The sequence below is a fragment of the Kwoniella europaea genome, chromosome 1, assembly GCF_036810445.1.
Source record: "Kwoniella europaea PYCC6329 chromosome 1, complete sequence".
NCBI lineage: Eukaryota > Fungi > Basidiomycota > Tremellomycetes > Tremellales > Cryptococcaceae > Kwoniella > Kwoniella europaea.
In genome coordinates this window covers 7,536,355-7,556,998 of record NC_089487.1, presented here as the reverse complement: position 1 = coordinate 7,556,998, position 20,644 = coordinate 7,536,355, and the positions used below count along the sequence as shown (strand labels likewise).

The window sequence follows — 20,644 nt, the reverse complement described above, 5'->3', positions numbered from 1 at the left end:
ATAAAGCCAATCGCTCACATCGGTGATAAAAGAGCATGAACTTAGAGCCGAAAATGGAAGACCGCGCCACACAGCGTTGTCTTCTATAAGCACCAACGGTGTTTCGCGATTCTCCGTCATGTGTCAGATTTGCTTAGTTTTGGTGGTAAAGAGCTTGACTGTACAGTACCAGGTGGTTTGGGTGGATGCTGGCTCCTGTCCTGTCACTGTCGATACTTTGTTCAATTATTTAGAGGTTTATCATTCACCTTCTACTTCATCCTCGGTAGGTTCATATAAATCAGCTAACAAAGTGAGTGATACTTCTATCGTCGTACACATGGAGGGGAAGGGTAGAAAGGAAATGGAACAGGAAGATTATCGTTGGAGGAATAGCTACAGCAAATTTTGGAGAACATACGCGACATCTAAGCACATAGATCAAATGAGGACATATAGCATAGGTGGATGTGGTACCAGGAGCTCAAACATACGCGGTGAAGAACAGGTATCTTTGGATAGGATGAATTGGAGGGCGAAGAATGAGATGAGAATGTCAATATGGAGGTATTGAATGCTGACGAAATTTTCTCTTCCTTGCTCATTCAACCTTTCCCTCGTCTGCCCACTTCATCTGTACTCTGCTTCATAATCAACTACATTAGATGGGTATCGATCTCCGTTACCACCACGTCAAAAAGGGAAACCGATCTGCTCCCAAGTCGGAGGATCCTTACCTTCTCTTGCTTGTCAAGCTCTACCGATTCTTGGCTAGAAGAACCGACTCTAAATTCAACCGAGTCATCCTCAAGAGATTGTTTATGAGCAAGGTGGGTTGGATTGCTTTGCAGATTTCAGGAATATCGTAGTAGAAGAGAAGATGGGATTCGGAATTCGTTGTTGACTTTTGTGTGTGTTTTTTGTGTTTTCGTAGATCAACCGACCCCCTATCTCCCTCTCCCGAATTGTCAAGGAAACCAAAAACTCCAACCCCGACAACTCAAAGACCATCGTCACTGTCGGTACCATCCTTGATGACGAACGATTACCCGAACTCCCTAAACTCTCCATCGCCGCTTTGAAATTCTCTACCGCCGCCAAGGAAAGAATCGTAGCTGCTGGTGGTGAGGCCATCACCCTCGACCAACTTGCCCTCCGAGCTCCTACCGGATCCAACACCGTTTTACTCAGAGGAAAGAGAAACGTCAGAGAGGCCGTCAAACACTTCGGTGGTCCCCTCAAGGGTGGTAAACCTTACATCGCCTCAAAGGGTAGGAAATTCGAACAAGCTCGAGGTAGAAGAAAGGTGAGTCTCTGTCTTATCCTACCATCCCATACGCATGAAGTCGTACTTGTGAGACATCGCTGACATATCTTTCGTCACTCAATAGTCGAGAGGTTTCAAGATCAAGTCCACCCACAAATAAGCTCATCGTCATTAGTATATACGTATGGTTTGTTTTCAGGGTTTTGGATCGGACTTGCACTTGGAGTAGGGGTAATTGGGAGAAGACGAAGACGATCTATAGCAGAATTAGAATATGCTTATAGTCGTCTCAAGGGATGTTACGTTTTCCTCATGCACCATATATTGACTGACTGATCAATGGGTACAAAGATCTATGCGTTTATCTGATTGAAAGTTTTCATGTGATCTCTCTGCACTCATACATGAAAACATGGATACATACATATCGCTAATATCGCAATTACAGTTGACTCGCAAAATCTGCTCGAATAATCACTTATCGAGATCAAGTAGATGTAATTAGCAGACAAAAGACCAATCTACATTTTTATATTCTCCATCAATACGTTTCCGATCCTCGTCTTTGATGAGGATGATTCTGTAGAGCGTGAGACGGAGTCTGCCAGAGAGCTACGAACCTCACATTGAGTTAGCCCTTGTGGCGAAAGATAGCTGTGGTGACTATGGATAAGCTAGAGGACAGCCATTTCACTTACTAGCTCTTTCGAGAACACTCTCTATGGAAGGGATGATACCGGTAGGTAACACATCGCTTTGATCCTCGCTTGATCTTGGCTGTTTCGGAGGTCTGATGAAGACTTCGGGAGTACGATGAAGTTCTATGCCCGCTTCCCACTCGTGATACTTGGGGTTGAGAAGATGTGTTCGCTGGAGGAGATCTTTGCCAATTGTGAGGTGTATGGTCTGAGACATCTTGTATGGTTTACATGATATGATATGACACATATCGAAGCAAGTTGATGAATCGAAATGTACATGTTTGAGGCTATGTGAGCTCCAGCAATTAAGGTTGTCATTGAATTAGGTTAGTAATGAGCAGTAGAGTGTGACAACGCTCTGTCATCTATTGTTCAAGTCTACACCCACGGACCTAAGGATTTTGTGTTCCTCAACTATAGAAAGTGGTAGAAAAGGATTTTTGACCCATTCATACGCCCTGTTGTTAACATCCCGTTCGACAGTAGAGGTAGTCTTCCAGACAATTAGGCAGAAAATTCATTCTCATATTGTGCATATCTGCACGAGCCCATCCCTCTCCAACCAGATCAATCGATCTGATTCCCATTCCGCTCTCAGAACGCTGGCTCAGTATGTACGGGTGATCGTCAATGCTGACCTTGGCAGTCTACAGGTATGATAAAGTGTAATCCCGATAACGGATTGAGCTTCTGCAAAGAGGATCTAAGCCAAGGCGGAAAAGGGGATTTCAGGGTAATGATTAATGACGATAACCGAAACATAAGAACGACTCGATTCATCACAATCACATCACATCTTTAGCTTCTTACTCACTTCCTCGCTCGTACATCATGTATATCTCACTCATATATCCCCCACCAACACACTATAGCTCGACGATATGACATACATACAGTCTATTAGGTCCACCCCCGCCTCTTCCTCTTCTTCCCCTGGCGCATCCCCATCTACCTCGTACTCACCTATTCGCCATTCTCCCTTATCTCAACCACCCATCTCAGCCATATCACAAACCCCCTCACCTACCCTTAACACTGGTAATGGAGCAAAGCCTATACCCACACCTAGTCGACGTGCCTCCCAACCTACTTCGAGGGGATCGTTATCACCGTTAACATCTCTCGTATCACCTTCACCTAGATATATGAACGGCGGAATATCACCTAATTCTTCCTTTCACACTCCGACTCATGATGTTGCCCATTCAAACAATCAATCCCCTTCACATTCACCCTCTCTTTCACGTCGATTATCCCGCTCTCAACCTCTGCTAGGCTCATACCATCTCTCCCTCCTTCACTCACGTATGTCCTCCGCCCATCAGCCTCATCAACTTACCAATGAATTTTCGATCAGCTTAGTATCGATAGGAAAAGGGAAATCATGTGCGGCTCATCTGAGGTATCCAACTGCAATGGAGATACCATTCTCAGCTGTGTATTATGACTTGGAAGACCCCGAAGCTATCGGTATGATGCCTACTAAATCTACGCAAAGCCAATGTCAGAGTCCTTGGACGGGCGGAGTGGATTTGGAGAAATATTATTATGATTCTTTCTCATACCCACACCCAAACCCACATCACCATCCGCATTCTCATGTATTAGATACACTTACACGGAAGAATGAACCACCTTCATTCCCTGGATATCAGGTCTCGCCAGTTGGTCAATTACAAATCCTCATCAAATCTTCAAATTCACCTATCAAAGTTTTCCTTCTCCCATACGATCTTAGGAAAGTACCCATAGGTGGAAGGTTACTAGTAAGGGAAAAGACGTACTGTAAAACCAGAGATGGTATGGGTGAGAATGGAGGGAAAGGAGTATTGAAATATGCTATTCAGCTTCAATTCGTCTGTATACCTTCCTCGTCATCTCGTGTCAATCGAACAAGACAATCAACTTCATTACCTTCTACACCATCTCATGCTCACGAAGGAAAATCATATTACGTTTCGAAAAGCATGAAAGTGGTGTTTGTGTCTACCCCTCCGGATTCAAGGGAGATGATGGATATAGAAAGGACGGATGAAATTGTTGAACCCCCCACTACTCCCACAAGTTCAGTCAAGAAGAAGAGAAGAAGTAGTTTGGCATTCTCACCTGGATCGTTGGGCAAGACGAGTGAGGAATGGGAGATGGTGAGGATGAAATGGTTTGCTAGGCGGGATATGGAAATGGATCGATCTGAGGTAGATAACACAGTGGATAGAGGGGATAGTACGAGCTCTAAACGGGATTCTGATATGGGCCTGGTAGTGGAAAAGCCAAGGATAACCAGAAAACCTTCATTGATTTCTGCAACTTCACCATCACCCTCATCTATCTCAACAGATGTACCTAAATCGGCACTTTCTCCGTTACCTATATTATCGCCTTTACCTATTCGCTCTACTACTTCGACAATACACAAATCAAGACCTTCCACTCCCACTTCCCCGAGACCCATCTCACCTCATCTAAATGGAAGTGGACCACCGTTGATTTGGAGTCCTACGGGACAGAGGAGGATGAGGAGGGAAGATGGGTTGGAGGAAGTGGAGTTGAGTGAGAGGTTGAGGAAGATGGGTGTGGGAGTAGATAAGGAGGAGTGATTAGAGGATGACATGTGGTCTCCTGTTTCCATCATCATTACCTGCTTCCATGTCAATGATTCATAATGGTCTACTCTATCTTTCATTGTTGTCATCTTGTGTATTTCTATGTATCAATATCAGGTACGATCAGGAGACCCCACATTCCGCAATTCCAACAAACGTGCTCTTGTGTGATATGTATGATCATGACTCAGGGTAATAGTCCGGTCAGGTACTCCCACTCCCTTGCAAGTGAGGTCATCGTAACCATCTGCAGTCAATCCTTGAGCTTACTCGTCGTTGGATTGGGCTGATGAGCTGATCGTGTGATACTCACTCATACGGGTTATACGTCATATACACCTGTTCCAACCCATTTCTCACCCTTCATCTCTTTCCCTTTGTCCATCCACTGACTAGGATATATATATATACACACATGAGCTTCTTCTTGAACTCAGTATTAGAGACCGTCCAATCACATATCCCATTAACCCGTAACAACTCACAGGCAATCGTACCTACCATGTCCACAACAGCATCAGAGAGACAACCTCTCTTGAGTTCAGCACAATTACCATCAGGTAGGGATGTGCAGAATGCCATCCCAGCTAAAGGGCAGAGAATCAAGGTGGCCGAAGTGAGTGGAGCTCTGGGTGCAGGTAAATTACCGTGAGTATTCGACCTGCTTCTGCCTTATGTTGTGTGTAACTACAAGCCAAGGGGTGTAATATTCGCCACTGTAGATGAAATGATAAACGTTTGTTCTTCTCATGTACTGATGACCTATTCGGTGGAATGCACAGCTCTCAATCGCAATTATCCAAATTGATCCAAACGATCCTCGAATCCGATACGCTTAAAGCTACCGGTGGACCTAATTCGCGAACCGCAAGATTAGGCGCCGAAGGTACGAGAGTGTTGGAAGATCTCAAAGGTGTATTGAGAGCAGCCAAGAAATGGGGAGAGGAGAAGAACGATGATGATCTATTGCAAAACTTCTTCGTGGGTGTCGACTGCGCACCATGCCTCACTACTACAGAGGTAAGAGCTGACGAGATTCTCATTACTTTGTCTCAGTACAACGCCGCTACTGCCGATGTTGATGTGGATGTATCCAGTGCATCAGCATCTCGACCCTCTCAAAAGGAACTTTCTAAAGACGGTCAACGAGCTATCGAGTCATTCAGAACTATCGCTTCTCTAATCGTCACCAACGATACTTTCCGACAACTCGGATCCGATCTTATTCTCCTCACTCGAGATATTTTCGCCGATGCCGCATCAGTCGCAGCAGACAATGCCAAAGAGGCAGCCGAGAAAACCCGACCATCTCAAAAAGAAAGAGAACAAGGTGTCGATTTCCAAAATCTTCAAAATAAGGGTAAGAAAGGGTTGAAAGGTGCCAGAACGGGTAAACTTCAAGGTGAAGTTAGAGAAAGTATATGGGACGAGGTTGAAAATGTTAAACAATATTTCGATGAGAAATTACCAGAAGGTCAACAGAAGAAAGATGAATTGATTGGTAATTTACAAAAAGTTATCACTCAGGCTCAATCGAACCCCCAATACAGAAGATCCCTCACGACTATTGTCAACTTGTTTAAGAAGTATGCCAACAAGGCTGAACAGGCTTTGGATGAGACTCAGAAGAAGTCTAATGTGGATGATGAGGATGAGAAGGTACAACAGGCTGGTAGGGATTTGAAAGCCTTCGTGGAGAAAGTTTCGAATAAGAGTTTGGATGATGTTATCAGTGCTTCGCAAAAGGTAAGTCGAGGTCGAAGTAAAATAATAATCAGTCAACGGGATTTTATACTGATATTTTGATTATTTGCATATGTTATAGGCCGCTGATGACGTCCGAAGCGATGACAAGCTCTCAGCATATTTCGAAGAACTTGGTAATTACTTTGATCGATTATTATACGAACCCGGTTATGTCACTTCTCAAAGAGCTTATCGAAAGGCAACCTCATTATATGATGATGGACAATCCCTGATCGCTGAAAACCCTAAATGGAAAGCGGATGCTAGAGACCTGCAAGATCAATTGGAATCGATAGTCAATGGAATAACCAATGATGAAGCTACCAACAAACTCGTTGAATCGATCGAGAAATTAGGTTCTTCCCTCTCCCACGCTGGGAAAGTCGGTGTGGGAGCATTGAGAGCAGAAGGTCAAGGGCTGTACAGGGATTTCATGGATGTGATTGTACCGAGATTGATCGGGTTGGTTAAGGAGATTCCTGTTCCGAGGGTTGAATACAAATCTGAAGGTGAGTAATATCGCCTCAATCCAGCCTGATCTCAAAATGTATCCTTGTGTCATTCCTTACGCTGATGCCAATACCTGAGCTTAGACGTCGACCTCGTTATCGATGATATCAGACTTGAATCCGTATCGTTCATCCCTGATTCGATCAGGTTCGTTCAACATAACGATCTTCGATTTACTCAAGGATATGCTACATGTGAGTATGAACACTACTTCTCTTCGATTCAGCGAAAGGGTTCTTCCCATACGTGAACGCGCTGATCGATTAATCACCTTCGCAGACGCATCAGAGTACGATGCCTCGGTCAGACTTAAAGTCCAAGGGCTCCACTTCTCAGCTTCAAACATCGCATTCTGGGTCAACCTCAAATCTGGGTTCATGCCATTTGAAGATTCCGGTTTATTAGATATCAAATTTGGACCTCAAGGTATCTCTTTTGATGTCACCTTGGAAAACGCCGATGAAGATGATCAAGAGACTTTCTTCGTGGTTAAAGATGTTCAAGTTTGGATCTCTGGGTTCGACTTTGAAATTAGGAAGAACAATAAATGGTTGGCTGCTTGGTTCGCTAGACCTGTTATCAAGGCTTTCGTCAAGGTGAGTGAGATATCTATAGACGTTTGCCGTATTTGCACCTCGTGGTATAAGCTAATATCATTTACTTTCCAGCGGAACCTCACCCACGCTCTCGAAGCTCAAATCGCTGAATACCTCCGACAAGCCGATTTCCGATTATACGGTATTCAACAACGAGCTATCGCAGCTACCAATGCTCGACCAACCGCTGCCAACTTTATCAACGCTGTGTTCAGCGATTCCATCTTCCCTCACCCATCTACCTCTGGTCCCGTCAGTGTCGGTTCTAAGGGTGTTGTCAAGTATGGTAGAAGGGGTGAATACGTACTTCACATTGGTGTTGATGAGGATGTAAGTGGCTCGATTGATACCCGGTCCAAGAGTAAGTCAACAGGGTGCTGATGTATTTGCGGATAGTTGTTCCCCAATAAACCACCTTCATACGTTTCCAATACCCAACGACAGAAACTCAAGGCAGCCGCTTCGTCCTCTACAAACCGAGCTGTAGGGGCAGCCGATCAATTCCGAGGTAAAGGCAAACAAGCCACTGATCAAGCTAAAGCCGAAGGTGAAGATCTGACGGCTAGAGCAAAGGAACAAAAGAGGAGGGAAGAGAAATCGGAAGGATGGAGAAGTGATGCTTTTGATGTGTGATCGATTTCCATCGAGCATGTAGTCTTCCTACTCTTCTTCCTTCACCTCATTTGACTCGTTGGATCTAAACCCGTTTTCTCTCTTTAAACTTTTCTTCCAGGTTACGTTTCTCTCTTCCACCCACCCAAACCCCTCCACATTTTGTGATATTTCATACGACCTATGTAGCTTATACACGAATTTCAAGTAAAAGAATTAATGAAGAAGTGAAAGTCGAAGCCATGTCATGTAACTTAATTTGTTCATATATGCTTCTAAGTGTGCTTTTGATGAAGGCGTAATGTTGCCACCTTAGCTGATTACGATAATTTGTAATGATCCATTACACCAATCGTAATGTTGTAATTGGCCGAGGTGTTGTCAATTGTCAGAAAAACGTCATTATTTGCGTTCACATCGTGTTGAGTAAGCAAGGTCGACCAACAATCAACATATATCATCCGTACTCCATTCTTCTTCTTTAACCATATTGAAAACACTGCACATAACGAAAGAGAATTTGTACTATCACCATCGATATCACGTTCCCGAACCTATTCTCAAGTATCTAACCTGAATGGTGAAGAGATAGCCGTGTCAATATTCACATGGGTCATTCAAGGTGTTCAATACCGAGACCGCATTGACCGATTCCGCGAATTAATTGCACAAATCATCGACCCAAGCAGTACTACGAAGGAATTCAGAAGGGGAAGAAGGGGATAATAAGAAGTGATCTTAGATCTGCATTGGGGTATCGGGCTTATGGATATTTTCTCCTCTTCTTTCATCTTCGGTGGATAAAAGGAAAGTCAAGATAACTATTTGTCAGCAAGGAAAGAAAGAAACAACGTGTCTAACAAACGATCTTCAACATCTCTTCACTGAATAACAAAGAACAGGTGTTCAATTCGACGACGTTATCAACATATACATTCACATACACTACTATTCCAAACTATCACACCCATCATGTCACCTCAAACCGCCTCATCTTCATTACAATTGAATATCCCTCAACCTCCCAGTAAAATCATAACCACCTCACCTTCACCTTCTTCAGATCTCAATGGTCATATCCACGCTCACAGCGACAGTAAACCCAATGGGAATGGTGATGGTAGATCATTATTATTTGATAATACACCTTTACCAAATAATGGAAACACTCAAACACTCAATTCACCTACCACATCGAACTCCAACAATCGTAAATCCTTGGATATACATAAAACACCATCAGAGTTGGATCCAATGGATCTTTCACGTACACCACCACCTCGAACGTTCGCTCCCAGTCCTCCACCACCTATATCCAGATCTGATAGTTTCACAGATATAACTATGCATGTGAACGTTGCTCCCCAACGACCCGACGGAGTGAACGGAGTGAGGATAAGTAAGAAGTATAGGGATGAGAGTGAGTTGAGTAGGTTGATGAGGACTGTGGATTTCGCTGCTAGAGTGAGTCTCACCTGAATTTAACTTTATGTTGGATGAAAGTTAAGGATGGAAGGATGTTAGAGATTTGACTTACTTTTATGTCTACGATGACACAATGAGAAGACGATCTTTCGTTGCTGACTTCATTACTATGTAGAAACATTCTTGTCAGAGACGAAAAGACGTAGATCAAACTCCATAGTAAGTCATTCGTCAGGCCTCAATCTCAACCAGGTAGGAAGATCACCGATGGAATTTGCTGATAATCGTTTTATCTGAATAGTATAAACCATCCCATCGTATGTCATTCACGAATATTACCTCTCTCTGTGGGAATAGTGCTGATCTGGCTATGCCGACTTGATAGGCTGTAGCGAACTACCTCTCGTCGACTGGAATAACGGATGTGAAAGTGTTGCAAGCTGCTGTATTGCATGATACGGTCGAGGATACACATACTACCATTGGTGAGTTGAGTTGATAATATATCACAAAATCGAAAGGACCCTTATCAACTCTCATCCGATGCGAGATTGTAGTCATCACCTTCCGAGATCGATTTGCTAATTTTGGGAATTCATTACAGAGGAAATCGCCCAGTTGTTCGGAACGGATGTAGCTCGAATCGTAGAGGTGAGTTGACACTTGCTCTCGATTCTCCTAAAAAGCTTCGATGGCAGCCAACTGATGCTTATCATTTGCTTGAATATAGGAATGCACCGATGATACCTCCCTCTCTGGATTGGAAAGAAAGACGGCACAACTCAGATCGGCTCCGTACAAATCTCGTGAAGCACAGCAAGTCAAATTAGCAGAGTAAGTATTGACTAATCCGTAACAACAGAGAGGTTATGTTGGCTAATCTCTGTGTTTTGCATTGGGCATTGTAATAGCAAAATCCACAACCTCGAATCCATACGACGTTGTCCACCTGTAGGATGGGGTATAAAGCGTATCCAAGCTTATTTCATCTGGGCCAAACAAGTGACGGATGGTAAGTGGAGTTTCATTTCCACTGCGTGACATTTAGCTGATGTCTTTGTGTTTTCCTTTAGTTTGCGCACCTGCCCATCCACCTCTCGCTGAGAAACTGCAGGAACTATACGAAACTGCTTATACGAGAGTAGACGGGGTGTATCACCCTTGTCATCCAGGTGTATGTGGACCTTTGACTGAACCTGAGAAGGATCTGGTGGATAGTAGATTAAGGGGATTGAAGAAGGGCGATAAAGTCTGTCCTGCGCCTATATTCTTCTAGCTGGTATATCATCATGGACATTTGAAATGCCGTATGCTGAATGTTGAGCGAAGGGGAGTGAGAATGAGAAAAAGGTGTAGATTGTAATATATATACGTTTGAACAAGATCGAAGCGGATGACGTTGTACATAGATTTCTCATATATCATATAGAATAGACAGTATTAGTGATCGATTCTGGCTCTTCTGTATCCTTACTCCCATGGTTCGTCTTTTATATACTACATCGCATGGATCGTTGCATCATATATCTCACTCTTGGTAGTTGATAAAAGTGCCACTCTGACCCGCGTAATTGCTGTTGTTGTTGCGTTCACCACCACGTCACTCCACCGCAGAGCTGTCGTCGCGTTCATCACGATCTTCTTCGTTCGTTTTATCATATTCACTCAAGTATCAGCATAAACCAGTCAGCAAGAACACCAAAATGGAGTTGGATCCCTTGTATCACGTCAAGCAGTTGTTTTACCAGGGTGAGTAGAGTCGACTTAACAGCTAGCTCGACCATTTGATTCAAGTCACCGTAGCTGACAATCTAACTCGCATATATTGTACAGCTTCATACAAAGGTACCTAATCTCACTTCTCTTCTCGCCATTCTATGTTCTACTGCTGACAGCCCGTCCAGCCGCAATAGAAGAAGCTCTTCTCCAACCGCACACACCTTCCGACGACCCCTCCTCACTCCATAGAGCACTGTACATCGCCAGATCTCACTTATCGTCCAATCCGCCAGATATCCAATCTGCCAAATCGATCTTATCCCCTTTCCTATCCTCGTCCGAGCCCTCCATAGCAGCTCGAACAGTCGATGCATTCGCCTCGCACCTCGCTGGAGAGGACAAGGTAGATGAAATTAGGGATTTCGTCTTGGAAGTGGAAGGATCAGAGGATGAAGTGGAAGAGTCTACTGTGAGGGTCATCAGCTCTACGGTGTTCATTCTCCTCGGGGAGGTTGAGGAGGCGGTTGCTACCTTGAATGAAGGTAGAGGGAAAGAGGATTTGGAATGGTGAGTTTGACTATCCGGAGTTGGGATTGGGATCATTGTCGTATTGAGAATTGCTAAATCACTTGTTTCGCTCTACTCATACACAGCCTCGCCCTTCTCGTTCAACTTCTCTTATCGCTCGATAGACGAGACCTCGCTCAAAGTACTTACAATACAGCCAAGAGGATCGGTAATGACTCGACGCTGGTACAGGCTATAGAAGCTTGGATCGGATTGAAGACTGTGAGTGACCTAAATTAATTGAAAGAACCAACACTAATTGTTTGACACCGATTTGTATTCTCATTATTAGGGCGCTCGACCTCTCCACCAGTCCTACTACTTCTACGAAGAGCTCTACCAACTTCCTTCAGGTCGTACACCACCAGTATTAGCTTCTCACGCCGCCGCTCATCTACTGCTGGGTCATGTCGATGAAGCTAAAGCGGATATACTTGAGGCTTCGCAGAAGGAGAATGGGGATAAGCAAGGGGATGTATTGGCTGTGGGGACTAGTTTGGGTATCGAAGGATATGCCGAGTGAGTGTAGTTAGCTTTCTTCGCTATCGTCATTTACGTTTCTGACTGGAAAAACTGATCCACTGTATGTCTGATGTATATAGGAAACTCGCTACCAACGCTCCTCAACATCCTTTCGCAGTCGACTTGGCAGAAAAATCCAAACTTTTCGACGAAGCTTCTTTCAAATTTGCAGTAACCGCATAGATTATCAGGAAGTGTAGGAAACTCTTGGTCATTGGATAGATTCAGAATATATGTGTATGAACAATATCATCTCGTTTGTCTTTCGTCTTCACATAGTCCTAGCACGTCTCCAGACATCGAAAATATCGAAATATCATAATGCTAATCGATCCAAATCGTTCTCACTCCCACTCTGCCTGGGCTTATTGGTTCTCCCCTTGCCATCATCTGAAGAGACGGGTGGCGGTGATCTTCGTAGGCGTATGTAGTCCGAGATCATGAGGTCTCTATACAATATTGCCAATGAGTCAGAGCACCAAATTTGTGTCACATATCGTACCCACGTCGTCCCCAGTCAGGACTTGACCATCAGATCCAAGTCTGAATCTGCACCCCAATTCACCGTCAGACATAATAAGATCAGTGGGAGCTCATCAAAGACAGGACTCACTGGAATTGATCGACATCGTCCCCTGGATAAACATCATCCACCCAATTCTGAAACAATCCCCTTAATTGGCCAAAGGCGGAGATGCAGTCTTGCCAACTCCTTTGAGGGGGTTTACAGTGAGCTTGAGTGAAAGAACGGTCGATTATCTATGGTACAGCATTCGCCACATGGGCAAAGTTTCAGTCAACGATATACAGTGTACAGTGATAGTGAGAAGATAGTTTAGTTGATTTGGATGGAGACTAACGATAAATTTGACTTCCTCAACGAAGGATTCGGGATGACAATTTGACATATTGCGGTATACAGTATACGATATGTGGATGTGGATCGAAAAAAGTACCGTATGCTCTGTTGATGCGAAGAGAAGAGGATTGGAATAGGCAAAGTAGAGTTCGGAGAATATATAATAGAATGTATCTGATGATCTGGAAGGACTATATCATACATCCAGTATTATGATGGGAATGCAGTCAGGTGAATGTTTACCGATCTTCTCATCAATCATTCAATCGATCAGTCCATCAATGTGACAGATCTCGGTGACTCGGCGTGAGTATCTGTATATCTGGCTATTTTACGCACACTCTCATGAAGCAACACATAATCACAATTACAGTACATGCACGACAAGCAGATCCAATAGACCACTATCGATAACTTCCAGCGTCAACTGACAATTACCTTCAGTAAGTCAGAAAATACTGATGATCAAGCTACAAGATCGAAGATCATTTGATCAATCTTTTAGCGTAGATGGTAGTAAGGGTGTGTAAATCAAGATCTCTACAAGACTAAAATGTGTAAACAATTCAGCACCATGTTCCTCTGCATATGGTCGACTTACGGAATCTCTGATCGGATAGTACTCACCTCTTCTCCCGAAAGGGTATGTCCATTAGGCGAAGTAAGTGTAAAACTACCATATTATATCACCATCAAATATCAGATATCAATATTTGCTCATCCTCAAGATAAGTCAGTCACCTACTAATACCAGATATAATCACTTCCTGAATGCACCTCATCAATCCATCTTTGGAAGATCTCTCTCAAAAGTGATACAGCGGATATACACCCTTGCCAACATTTCTTAATAGGGATCTGAGCATCGAGATCGATGATCTGCCAAAGATCCGTGAGTTATGCCACTTAAAGAAGGTATTTCAGTATACCGTGATGGATGGACTTACTCGAATTCTGACTTCTTCAATCAGAGTAGGTCCATTAGCGCAGCCTGACATTTCTCGACTGATAATAATTGAGTATGGATTGAGTGGTGGTGCAGTGTATTGGATGAGGTGTCGAATTCGATGAGTGACTAAAGTGTCCTGATCTAGGTGATGGACACGCTTATATACCTTTTCCGCTTCATGCAATACCGCTAGACCATATCCTCTTGATGTATAGCCATTCGGTAAGGCGGTCATTGTACATAGTACAAAATCAGATCAGATCTTGAACAGAGAATCTGAAGGATAACAACACAGGTTTCACTAATTGTACTGCAGTCAATGCCACAATACAGTACGTACGTGCTACGACAGATATGTTGAGCGATGTTTTATCGGTACATCCAGTATTAATGTAATATGGGCTTGGCATTGAGTGATCTTTTGAAATCAAACATACAACTTCTGTGGATCAGACCTCATCTTTGATTCATGTCTCATACGTATGTACAGTATAATACATCTCATCAATTCACCCTTTCACCGCCAAACCAAACCTTCGAATCGAATGCACCATCTTTGCGTAGTACAAGAGGTAAATCGATCACTCTTATTCTGCCTCTCCGGCGACTCTGGCAATATAGATCCTAGTGCCCGAATGGATCTCAAGGTCTCTACTTGATTCATCTCCTGTCAAGGTACGCCCGACAGTAGGATTCTTAAGTCTGAAGCTACGGTACATCGAACACACCCGATTATAAGCATCTAGCCTGCCTTGATGAGTAGTCAAGATGACCGATGGACCCGACGTTGGAGTGGAAAGGATAAATATAATGTCCGACTTGCTGGAAATTCTCAATAGATTCACCACAATGTTCTTCAGCGGCCCCTCTTTCAAAGATGAATCGTAAAGGTGATAAAGCAGAGATGCAGCCGTCCCATGAGTGGCGGTAAGTGTAACTTCCGTTGTTGCGGTATTCTATGAACTAGGTAAAGAAGCGAAAATTCAGGCGAAATCCAAGGATGAATAGGTTCGACAGAGGCAAGGTCGGCCGGAGATATGGGAAGAGCAGGGATGGCAGAGGGATCACTTACGTATAAGTGGACTTGCTCAACCAAAGTATGACCCCTGACACAGCCGGACATATTGGAATATATAGGACTAGAAGAGCTTCAAAGTAGCGGCACTGTGGAGACTTGATAATAAGGGAGATCAAGGAAACATAAAGGTGTTATGAGTCTTGGTATGCATACATATATAGATTCTTCGCTGCACAATATACAGGTGTCAGCAAGTTGTTGATCATTTGATCATCCGGTAATCCGGTGAGATCGACATGTACTATATCGAGGGAAGTCTTCTGTCCTTAACTTCGAGGATAGAGGATATTGAGCTGGTCAGTGTATCAAAGGCACAGGTCTTGTATGCATAGCTTATGCAGATCTTTGGGACATCCTCAATCAGCCAATCTGTCGTTCTTTTATGCGGTGCAACTCGTGTAATCATCGATTGGGGGGCTAGATTGGAGGAATCGTGCTCAAAATTCCCCTAAAGTAAAACATACATAGCCCACTACATACAAACGATATGATGCCCTCATCTCTTCCCTGTTAATCATGAGAACCCTTCTACTCTCAGAGAATTAACCAAGCCAGACGATCGCATAGATCTTCCTACCGGAATGAACGTCAAGTTCCTTGCAAGTCTACAATTGTTCACAGCAAGCGATCAGTGTGAATCATCATACGACTTTTTGACAGGTTGACTCACTTCGTCACCAGTCAAAGGTTGACCTTGCAAACTATCAAGGATGAATCTGTTTACGATTTGCAGATTCATCAGTGGATTCCTTTGTTCCAACGCGGGATTGTGATGGACTTACGAATATTGTCCTACGGGACTTCCTGGGTAATTCTCTTCCACCCATCTTTCGAAGATCCCATTCAGCGGTCCGAACGCTGAGATACATCCTTCCCATACGACGTGAGTAGGGTTTCGGGTCTTGTCGATAAACTAAATGTCACATGATCAGCTAACAAAGATCGATGGAGGGATGCTTCAGCTGAGAGGGTTTGTAAATTTACGATGAGTCGGACTTGTTCGACAAAAGTGGGTCCATCAATACAGCCTGACATGGTCAATTTCAACACGCTTAATCGGAAAGAGTAATTACTTGTGAGAAGTTAATGAATACGGTGAGATGGTATGAAGATGACAATACGATCAACGAAGATACTTGTTCTTATATACCTTTGGGATGATGCATGCAGGGCGAAGCATGCTACCTCAAGCGGTCATCACGGACAGTCATACAACACATGATATCCTTTCAAATCACGGACACTCGGTGAGAAGTAGATGTTGATACTGAGTAGTCCAGATCAAAGACAGATCTGTGTGCGTGAATACAGATGAGGCAGTGTAGATGTAAAGGATGTCTCATACATGATTGAGCTGTGTGTGATGGCGGGGATCATGTGTGTAGTAGTAGTACGACTTCTTTCTCATGACAGTAAAGAGTGGTGCTATGCCCAGTTGATCCTGTAGCCCGGACAATGAGAATGCGAATGAGCATGAGAATGTGATGTATGGGCTGTAAAATGAGTGGAGAAGTTTAGCGTGAGCGACAAACGCAAGGAGTAGAACGAATTCTTCGATAAGCGGTCATGACAGATTTCTCTTGAATGTTGACATTACCATCTCTTGCATATATATATATTATAAAACAGGTTCATTCCCCTATCATACGTCGTCTACTGCAATTCCCTTCTGACCGTCGACTTATTGGGCTGCTTTGGCTTTGGCTGAAATGACGATAACCTTCCAGTCTCTAGAGAAGTTAGGAAAGTCGGAAGGTTTCTAAGTATATCGTTCAAATAGTCAGCACCTAAGTATGATCATCTGAAAGTAGATTAGGTGTAGGGAAGGTGGACAAGCAACTCACGGATGCACCGTTAATGACGATAGGAGGGAAGTTAGGAGATTGAAGGAGGAAACTACCAAGATCAACCACATGTGTCAGCTACACCACACCATGGCAATTCGAAGCTTCCCATTCTCCTCTTGACATTCGACCTACATCTCTTGGCTCCATAAAGGAAGAGGAGGAATAAACGAAATTTACTTACGTGTACTTGTGTTTCTCCGAATCCTCAGGGTGTAACTTCTTAACTACAGTCTCGAAAGCCTTCTCGAGCTTCTGATCAGAATCAACATCAATGGTGACCTCGAACTCTGGTTCGGTCTTGTTCTGGTCTCTGGTAGCAGCGATGAACTAAAAGATTTTTGTATCCACATCAGCTTAATATATCGTTCTGACCTCTCGGACAACGATGCATATTGTCAAGTCTATTCGAAAACGATCGCGATGTAGGTGAAATTACGTTATTGGATAAGGTGTACTTACGTGAACGGGGTATTTGACAAGCATGTTAAAGTATCTTAGACTGAGATTATCGTAAGTTCTTGAATGCAATGATCAGGTTATAATTCGTTGTTGTTGTTGTTGTTGTTGTGTTTTGTCTTGAGAAAGAGAGAAAAAGTAGTATGAACGGACATACGAGTATATATGTAGAAATATAACACAGCCCTCGTCTCCTATAGATTTCTACAGCCTATCCCACAAGAGGAAAGGGGGTAACTTTGGAGCCCACTAGGAAACGCTAGATTCATCTTCCCCACCTTCGACTTTCCCTTTGTCAGCAGCAGGTTGCCGCTGGCTTTCGCGGCCGTTATCGGAACCAATCGCATCATTCACTTTGGCATATTGTGCCTTCCCTTTTCGACGCAATAGGGTTGGTTGGTCGACGTTGTTTGGTCTGACTTGTCTCTCGAGCTTGACCAGGACCTCCAAAGGGATCTTGGCTGTGGAAACGGATCTATTCGCGAGGGAGAAGAAAAATCAAGGAGATTTATTCTTCAGGGTCAATTCGTAGATTATCGACGAACAACACTCCCAGACCTTCAATCTTTTCACATCACATGACCTCCTTGTTTGACTCTGTGATGCTTGGCAGAGCTTGCACTAGGTGCATGGGACAGAGCCTTCGTGCGACTTGATTTTCATGCACAGACAGAAACAGAGGAAGTAGATCCTGCATAATGCTATGCTATCCTCATGATAGCGGAGGTGATTCGTAATCAAGACTGTTCTAGACCCTGAACCTTTTCCGTGAGTACGGCCGCTGTCAATAGTGGCACAACTGATTCATGCACAAGTCCGCACGAGCCCCAGATACCTCAACAACTTTACAACCGTGCAGCTTTAAACTGACCTATAAATCACTACTGGTATTAAACTCCTTTATCACCATCGTCTTTATTGGCGGCACTGGCCAAACGTTTTGTTCTTTCAGCATCAAACTGTTGCAACTGTCTGTACTGTTCGGAGAAATCATAATCGTCGATCGGATACTCCTCAGCCGCCGTTGACTCCGGCGATAATGAGTTCCACTCGGTGATCAATGCTTGTTGTTGGGGTGTACGAGCTTGGGCAGAATTTAGAGTTTCCCTGAACTTGTCTCCAGCCTGCGTCCACTGTTCGAGCTCATCTTCAATAGCGTCTAGAATTTTTCCATGGAGAAGACCACTGTGTTTCCTTTTACGGATGAGCCCTCTGACGTGGTCGATAGCCTTGCTTAATTCCAGCTCGGCTGTTGCGGACATAGCGCTCTCGAAGGATGGGAAAGAATGCGGGTCTCGACCATCGCTTCTTCGCGGTCTTGAACTACCAGTCAGTTCGATCGGCCAACTCTCGCCACTGGCTGATGAGCCACTTTGGGCTGCAGTCATCAGCCTCTCAGATTCGTTGGACATTTGTGCTGTAGAGCTATATGGGCTATAGCTGTAAGCTGATGAGGCCAGTCCCTATGATAGCTATTGTAATGCAGATTCGTTTGTATGTACAGAAAGAGGCGTATCGCTCATACTTCCCAGCACTTTTATATCTAGAAATAGACTAGCCATGGGGGTTTGAAGACATAAGTTGACGTCACTGTGGACTTCTTGGAAGAACGAATCATCCAGGGAAGACACCGAAGGCGTCATGGAATGATCTAGACTTGAAGAGAATCAGTACCGAGATTGAAATATTTAACAGTGCTGGAAGTTCTGGACTCTTCGCAGGAGCCATGTTTATAATCGCTATCATAGTAGAAGCATGTAAATTAGGAAGATCCCTCATATGCATGAAATACTACAGCAATCTTCAATGGCAGTCATCGTGAGACTCGATTTCAACCACTACTGTCCTCGAAGTCTGTGATATCGATTCTAGAAAGCACAATCCTGATTGGTTTCTGCCTCGCGTGCAGTGGACAACCATCTTTCAACAGACTCTGCCCACTCTCTTCTAGAGCCATAACACATCATCTGGGACTTCCATGATCCTTCGCCATCTTGGTTGCTTTCGATTTCACTTCCTAGAAGTTTGAAGGCGTGTTTGCCAATTTCCCGCAATTGAGCCGCAGCTTGCGCTTGGTCATTCCATTCCTTCTGAGATATGAGGGACGAATACAACACATTTTGTATGGAAGAATACGTGAGTGTATTCAGATCTTTCGTAAGCTTGTCAAGACCACTTCGTCAATGTGTTGTGAATCTATCATCACCATGTGACGTTACCATGAAAGGCACCGTAAGATCCTATTCTGTAGCTATCGTTGACGCCTGAGAATTCAGTGTATCTTTCAGCAGTCTTTTTCATAGGTCGCTGCCATGTTGTAAAGCCCTCAGATGGTCATTTGAAAGACTAGAGATCGTTTGCTGGTCATATTGTCGGCTCAAGGCATATGATCTCATCTTGCTAATTGTGGCTCTCAGGTTATTAGTCGCTGCTTGAAGTTGATAGGCCGTTTCGTTCGAACCTCTATACCTGTATTGAGGGGCTTGCTAATTCCCATATCGGAGTGAATACACAACTCAGCACAGAAGTGAACCCCTCTCTGCTTCTTCGATTGTCAAGGTCTTAGTTGAAGGTACGGTATTGACTCACCATGGAGACATCCCAAATATCATTCACCCTGACCCACATATGCGCCACCCCACTTTCCGCATCACCGGCATTGTCTCCTTCGCTATGGATGTCAGCAAGAAGATCACTGTAATATTCATCGCCAATGTTACGCTCCACGTCCACTATGATCTGATTTTTGTATGTATCCGAACCTCCATATTGATCTTGATCTAAGAGGGTGATAATATCGCTGGTAATTCGGCTAAGCTCAAGAACATCCTTGTTGCTACCTGTGTGCTGGCTGATATTTCCAAAAGGGTCAGACATATCAGATACGATGGTATATGATTGTACAAGAGAGGGCTTCGAGGTGTTAATTCTGGCAAACTTCCTCTGAGAATCACATTTCGGATTGATGGATGGTCTACTTTTGGAATGATTGACCGAGACATCGATCATCGCGTGTAGCTGAGCGGGTTTCGGAGTACCAACAGAAGCCCATCAAAGGAAATCTTCCGTTGATCAATTCAAGCGTGACATATGACGAATATGCATTTGGTGACGGCTTACTTCTCACCTCCCATCTTTTCTACCAAATGATCGCCACTGGGATATCTTCCATTATCTACATTCTCTCCTCGTTCTTACCCATTCACCT

The 20,644-nt window shown here is 43.9% G+C and overlaps 12 protein-coding genes across 12 annotated transcripts; 5 read left to right on the top strand and 7 right to left on the bottom strand.

The window, feature by feature from the left end:
- Positions 1 to 644: 644 nt before the first annotated feature.
- V865_002877 (uncharacterized protein) lies at positions 645 to 1,406 on the top strand (the record flags this gene model as incomplete). The annotated part of the gene is made up of 3 exons (XM_066226676.1): positions 645 to 809; positions 914 to 1,285; positions 1,371 to 1,406. 3 exons carry the CDS (start codon positions 645 to 647, stop codon positions 1,404 to 1,406), a joined length of 573 nt encoding a protein of 190 aa, XP_066082773.1.
- A 381-nt stretch (positions 1,407 to 1,787) lies between these two features.
- Positions 1,788 to 2,161, bottom strand: V865_002876 (uncharacterized protein; the record flags this gene model as incomplete). Its single annotated transcript, XM_066226675.1, has 2 exons — positions 1,788 to 1,858; positions 1,945 to 2,161. 2 exons carry the CDS (start codon positions 2,159 to 2,161, stop codon positions 1,788 to 1,790), a joined length of 288 nt encoding a protein of 95 aa, XP_066082772.1.
- Positions 2,162 to 2,828: 667 nt separating this feature from the next.
- Positions 2,829 to 4,544, top strand: V865_002875 (uncharacterized protein; the record flags this gene model as incomplete). The annotated part of the gene is made up of 1 exon (XM_066226674.1): positions 2,829 to 4,544. The coding sequence occupies one exon, from the start codon at positions 2,829 to 2,831 to the stop codon at positions 4,542 to 4,544; it is 1,716 nt and encodes a 571-aa protein (XP_066082771.1).
- A 508-nt stretch (positions 4,545 to 5,052) lies between these two features.
- On the top strand, positions 5,053 to 8,035 carry V865_002874 (uncharacterized protein; the record flags this gene model as incomplete). Its single annotated transcript, XM_066226673.1, has 8 exons — positions 5,053 to 5,198; positions 5,333 to 5,531; positions 5,607 to 6,296; positions 6,376 to 6,805; positions 6,890 to 7,000; positions 7,086 to 7,402; positions 7,475 to 7,732; positions 7,799 to 8,035. 8 exons carry the CDS (start codon positions 5,053 to 5,055, stop codon positions 8,033 to 8,035), a joined length of 2,388 nt encoding a protein of 795 aa, XP_066082770.1.
- A 951-nt stretch (positions 8,036 to 8,986) lies between these two features.
- On the top strand, positions 8,987 to 10,715 carry V865_002873 (uncharacterized protein; the record flags this gene model as incomplete). The annotated part of the gene is made up of 8 exons (XM_066226672.1): positions 8,987 to 9,478; positions 9,615 to 9,658; positions 9,741 to 9,756; positions 9,825 to 9,924; positions 10,044 to 10,090; positions 10,170 to 10,273; positions 10,351 to 10,451; positions 10,513 to 10,715. 8 exons carry the CDS (start codon positions 8,987 to 8,989, stop codon positions 10,713 to 10,715), a joined length of 1,107 nt encoding a protein of 368 aa, XP_066082769.1.
- A 427-nt stretch (positions 10,716 to 11,142) lies between these two features.
- V865_002872 (uncharacterized protein) lies at positions 11,143 to 12,430 on the top strand (the record flags this gene model as incomplete). The annotated part of the gene is made up of 5 exons (XM_066226671.1): positions 11,143 to 11,188; positions 11,335 to 11,725; positions 11,812 to 11,947; positions 12,018 to 12,244; positions 12,328 to 12,430. 5 exons carry the CDS (start codon positions 11,143 to 11,145, stop codon positions 12,428 to 12,430), a joined length of 903 nt encoding a protein of 300 aa, XP_066082768.1.
- A 203-nt stretch (positions 12,431 to 12,633) lies between these two features.
- Positions 12,634 to 13,155, bottom strand: V865_002871 (uncharacterized protein; the record flags this gene model as incomplete). The annotated part of the gene is made up of 4 exons (XM_066226670.1): positions 12,634 to 12,696; positions 12,754 to 12,796; positions 12,861 to 13,006; positions 13,108 to 13,155. The coding sequence occupies 4 exons, from the start codon at positions 13,153 to 13,155 to the stop codon at positions 12,634 to 12,636; spliced, it is 300 nt and encodes a 99-aa protein (XP_066082767.1).
- Positions 13,156 to 13,591: 436 nt separating this feature from the next.
- V865_002870 (uncharacterized protein) lies at positions 13,592 to 14,104 on the bottom strand (the record flags this gene model as incomplete). Its single annotated transcript, XM_066226669.1, has 4 exons — positions 13,592 to 13,654; positions 13,734 to 13,779; positions 13,852 to 13,985; positions 14,054 to 14,104. 4 exons carry the CDS (start codon positions 14,102 to 14,104, stop codon positions 13,592 to 13,594), a joined length of 294 nt encoding a protein of 97 aa, XP_066082766.1.
- A 538-nt stretch (positions 14,105 to 14,642) lies between these two features.
- On the bottom strand, positions 14,643 to 15,178 carry V865_002869 (uncharacterized protein; the record flags this gene model as incomplete). Its single annotated transcript, XM_066226668.1, has 3 exons — positions 14,643 to 14,763; positions 14,879 to 15,018; positions 15,128 to 15,178. The coding sequence occupies 3 exons, from the start codon at positions 15,176 to 15,178 to the stop codon at positions 14,643 to 14,645; spliced, it is 312 nt and encodes a 103-aa protein (XP_066082765.1).
- Positions 15,179 to 15,675: 497 nt separating this feature from the next.
- Positions 15,676 to 16,168, bottom strand: V865_002868 (uncharacterized protein; the record flags this gene model as incomplete). The annotated part of the gene is made up of 4 exons (XM_066226667.1): positions 15,676 to 15,738; positions 15,804 to 15,849; positions 15,916 to 16,046; positions 16,118 to 16,168. 4 exons carry the CDS (start codon positions 16,166 to 16,168, stop codon positions 15,676 to 15,678), a joined length of 291 nt encoding a protein of 96 aa, XP_066082764.1.
- A 646-nt stretch (positions 16,169 to 16,814) lies between these two features.
- V865_002867 (uncharacterized protein) lies at positions 16,815 to 17,463 on the bottom strand (the record flags this gene model as incomplete). Its single annotated transcript, XM_066226666.1, has 4 exons — positions 16,815 to 16,892; positions 16,978 to 17,029; positions 17,162 to 17,307; positions 17,440 to 17,463. The coding sequence occupies 4 exons, from the start codon at positions 17,461 to 17,463 to the stop codon at positions 16,815 to 16,817; spliced, it is 300 nt and encodes a 99-aa protein (XP_066082763.1).
- Positions 17,464 to 18,326: 863 nt separating this feature from the next.
- V865_002866 (uncharacterized protein) lies at positions 18,327 to 18,848 on the bottom strand (the record flags this gene model as incomplete). Its single annotated transcript, XM_066226665.1, has 1 exon — positions 18,327 to 18,848. The coding sequence occupies one exon, from the start codon at positions 18,846 to 18,848 to the stop codon at positions 18,327 to 18,329; it is 522 nt and encodes a 173-aa protein (XP_066082762.1).
- Positions 18,849 to 20,644: the final 1,796 nt, after the last annotated feature.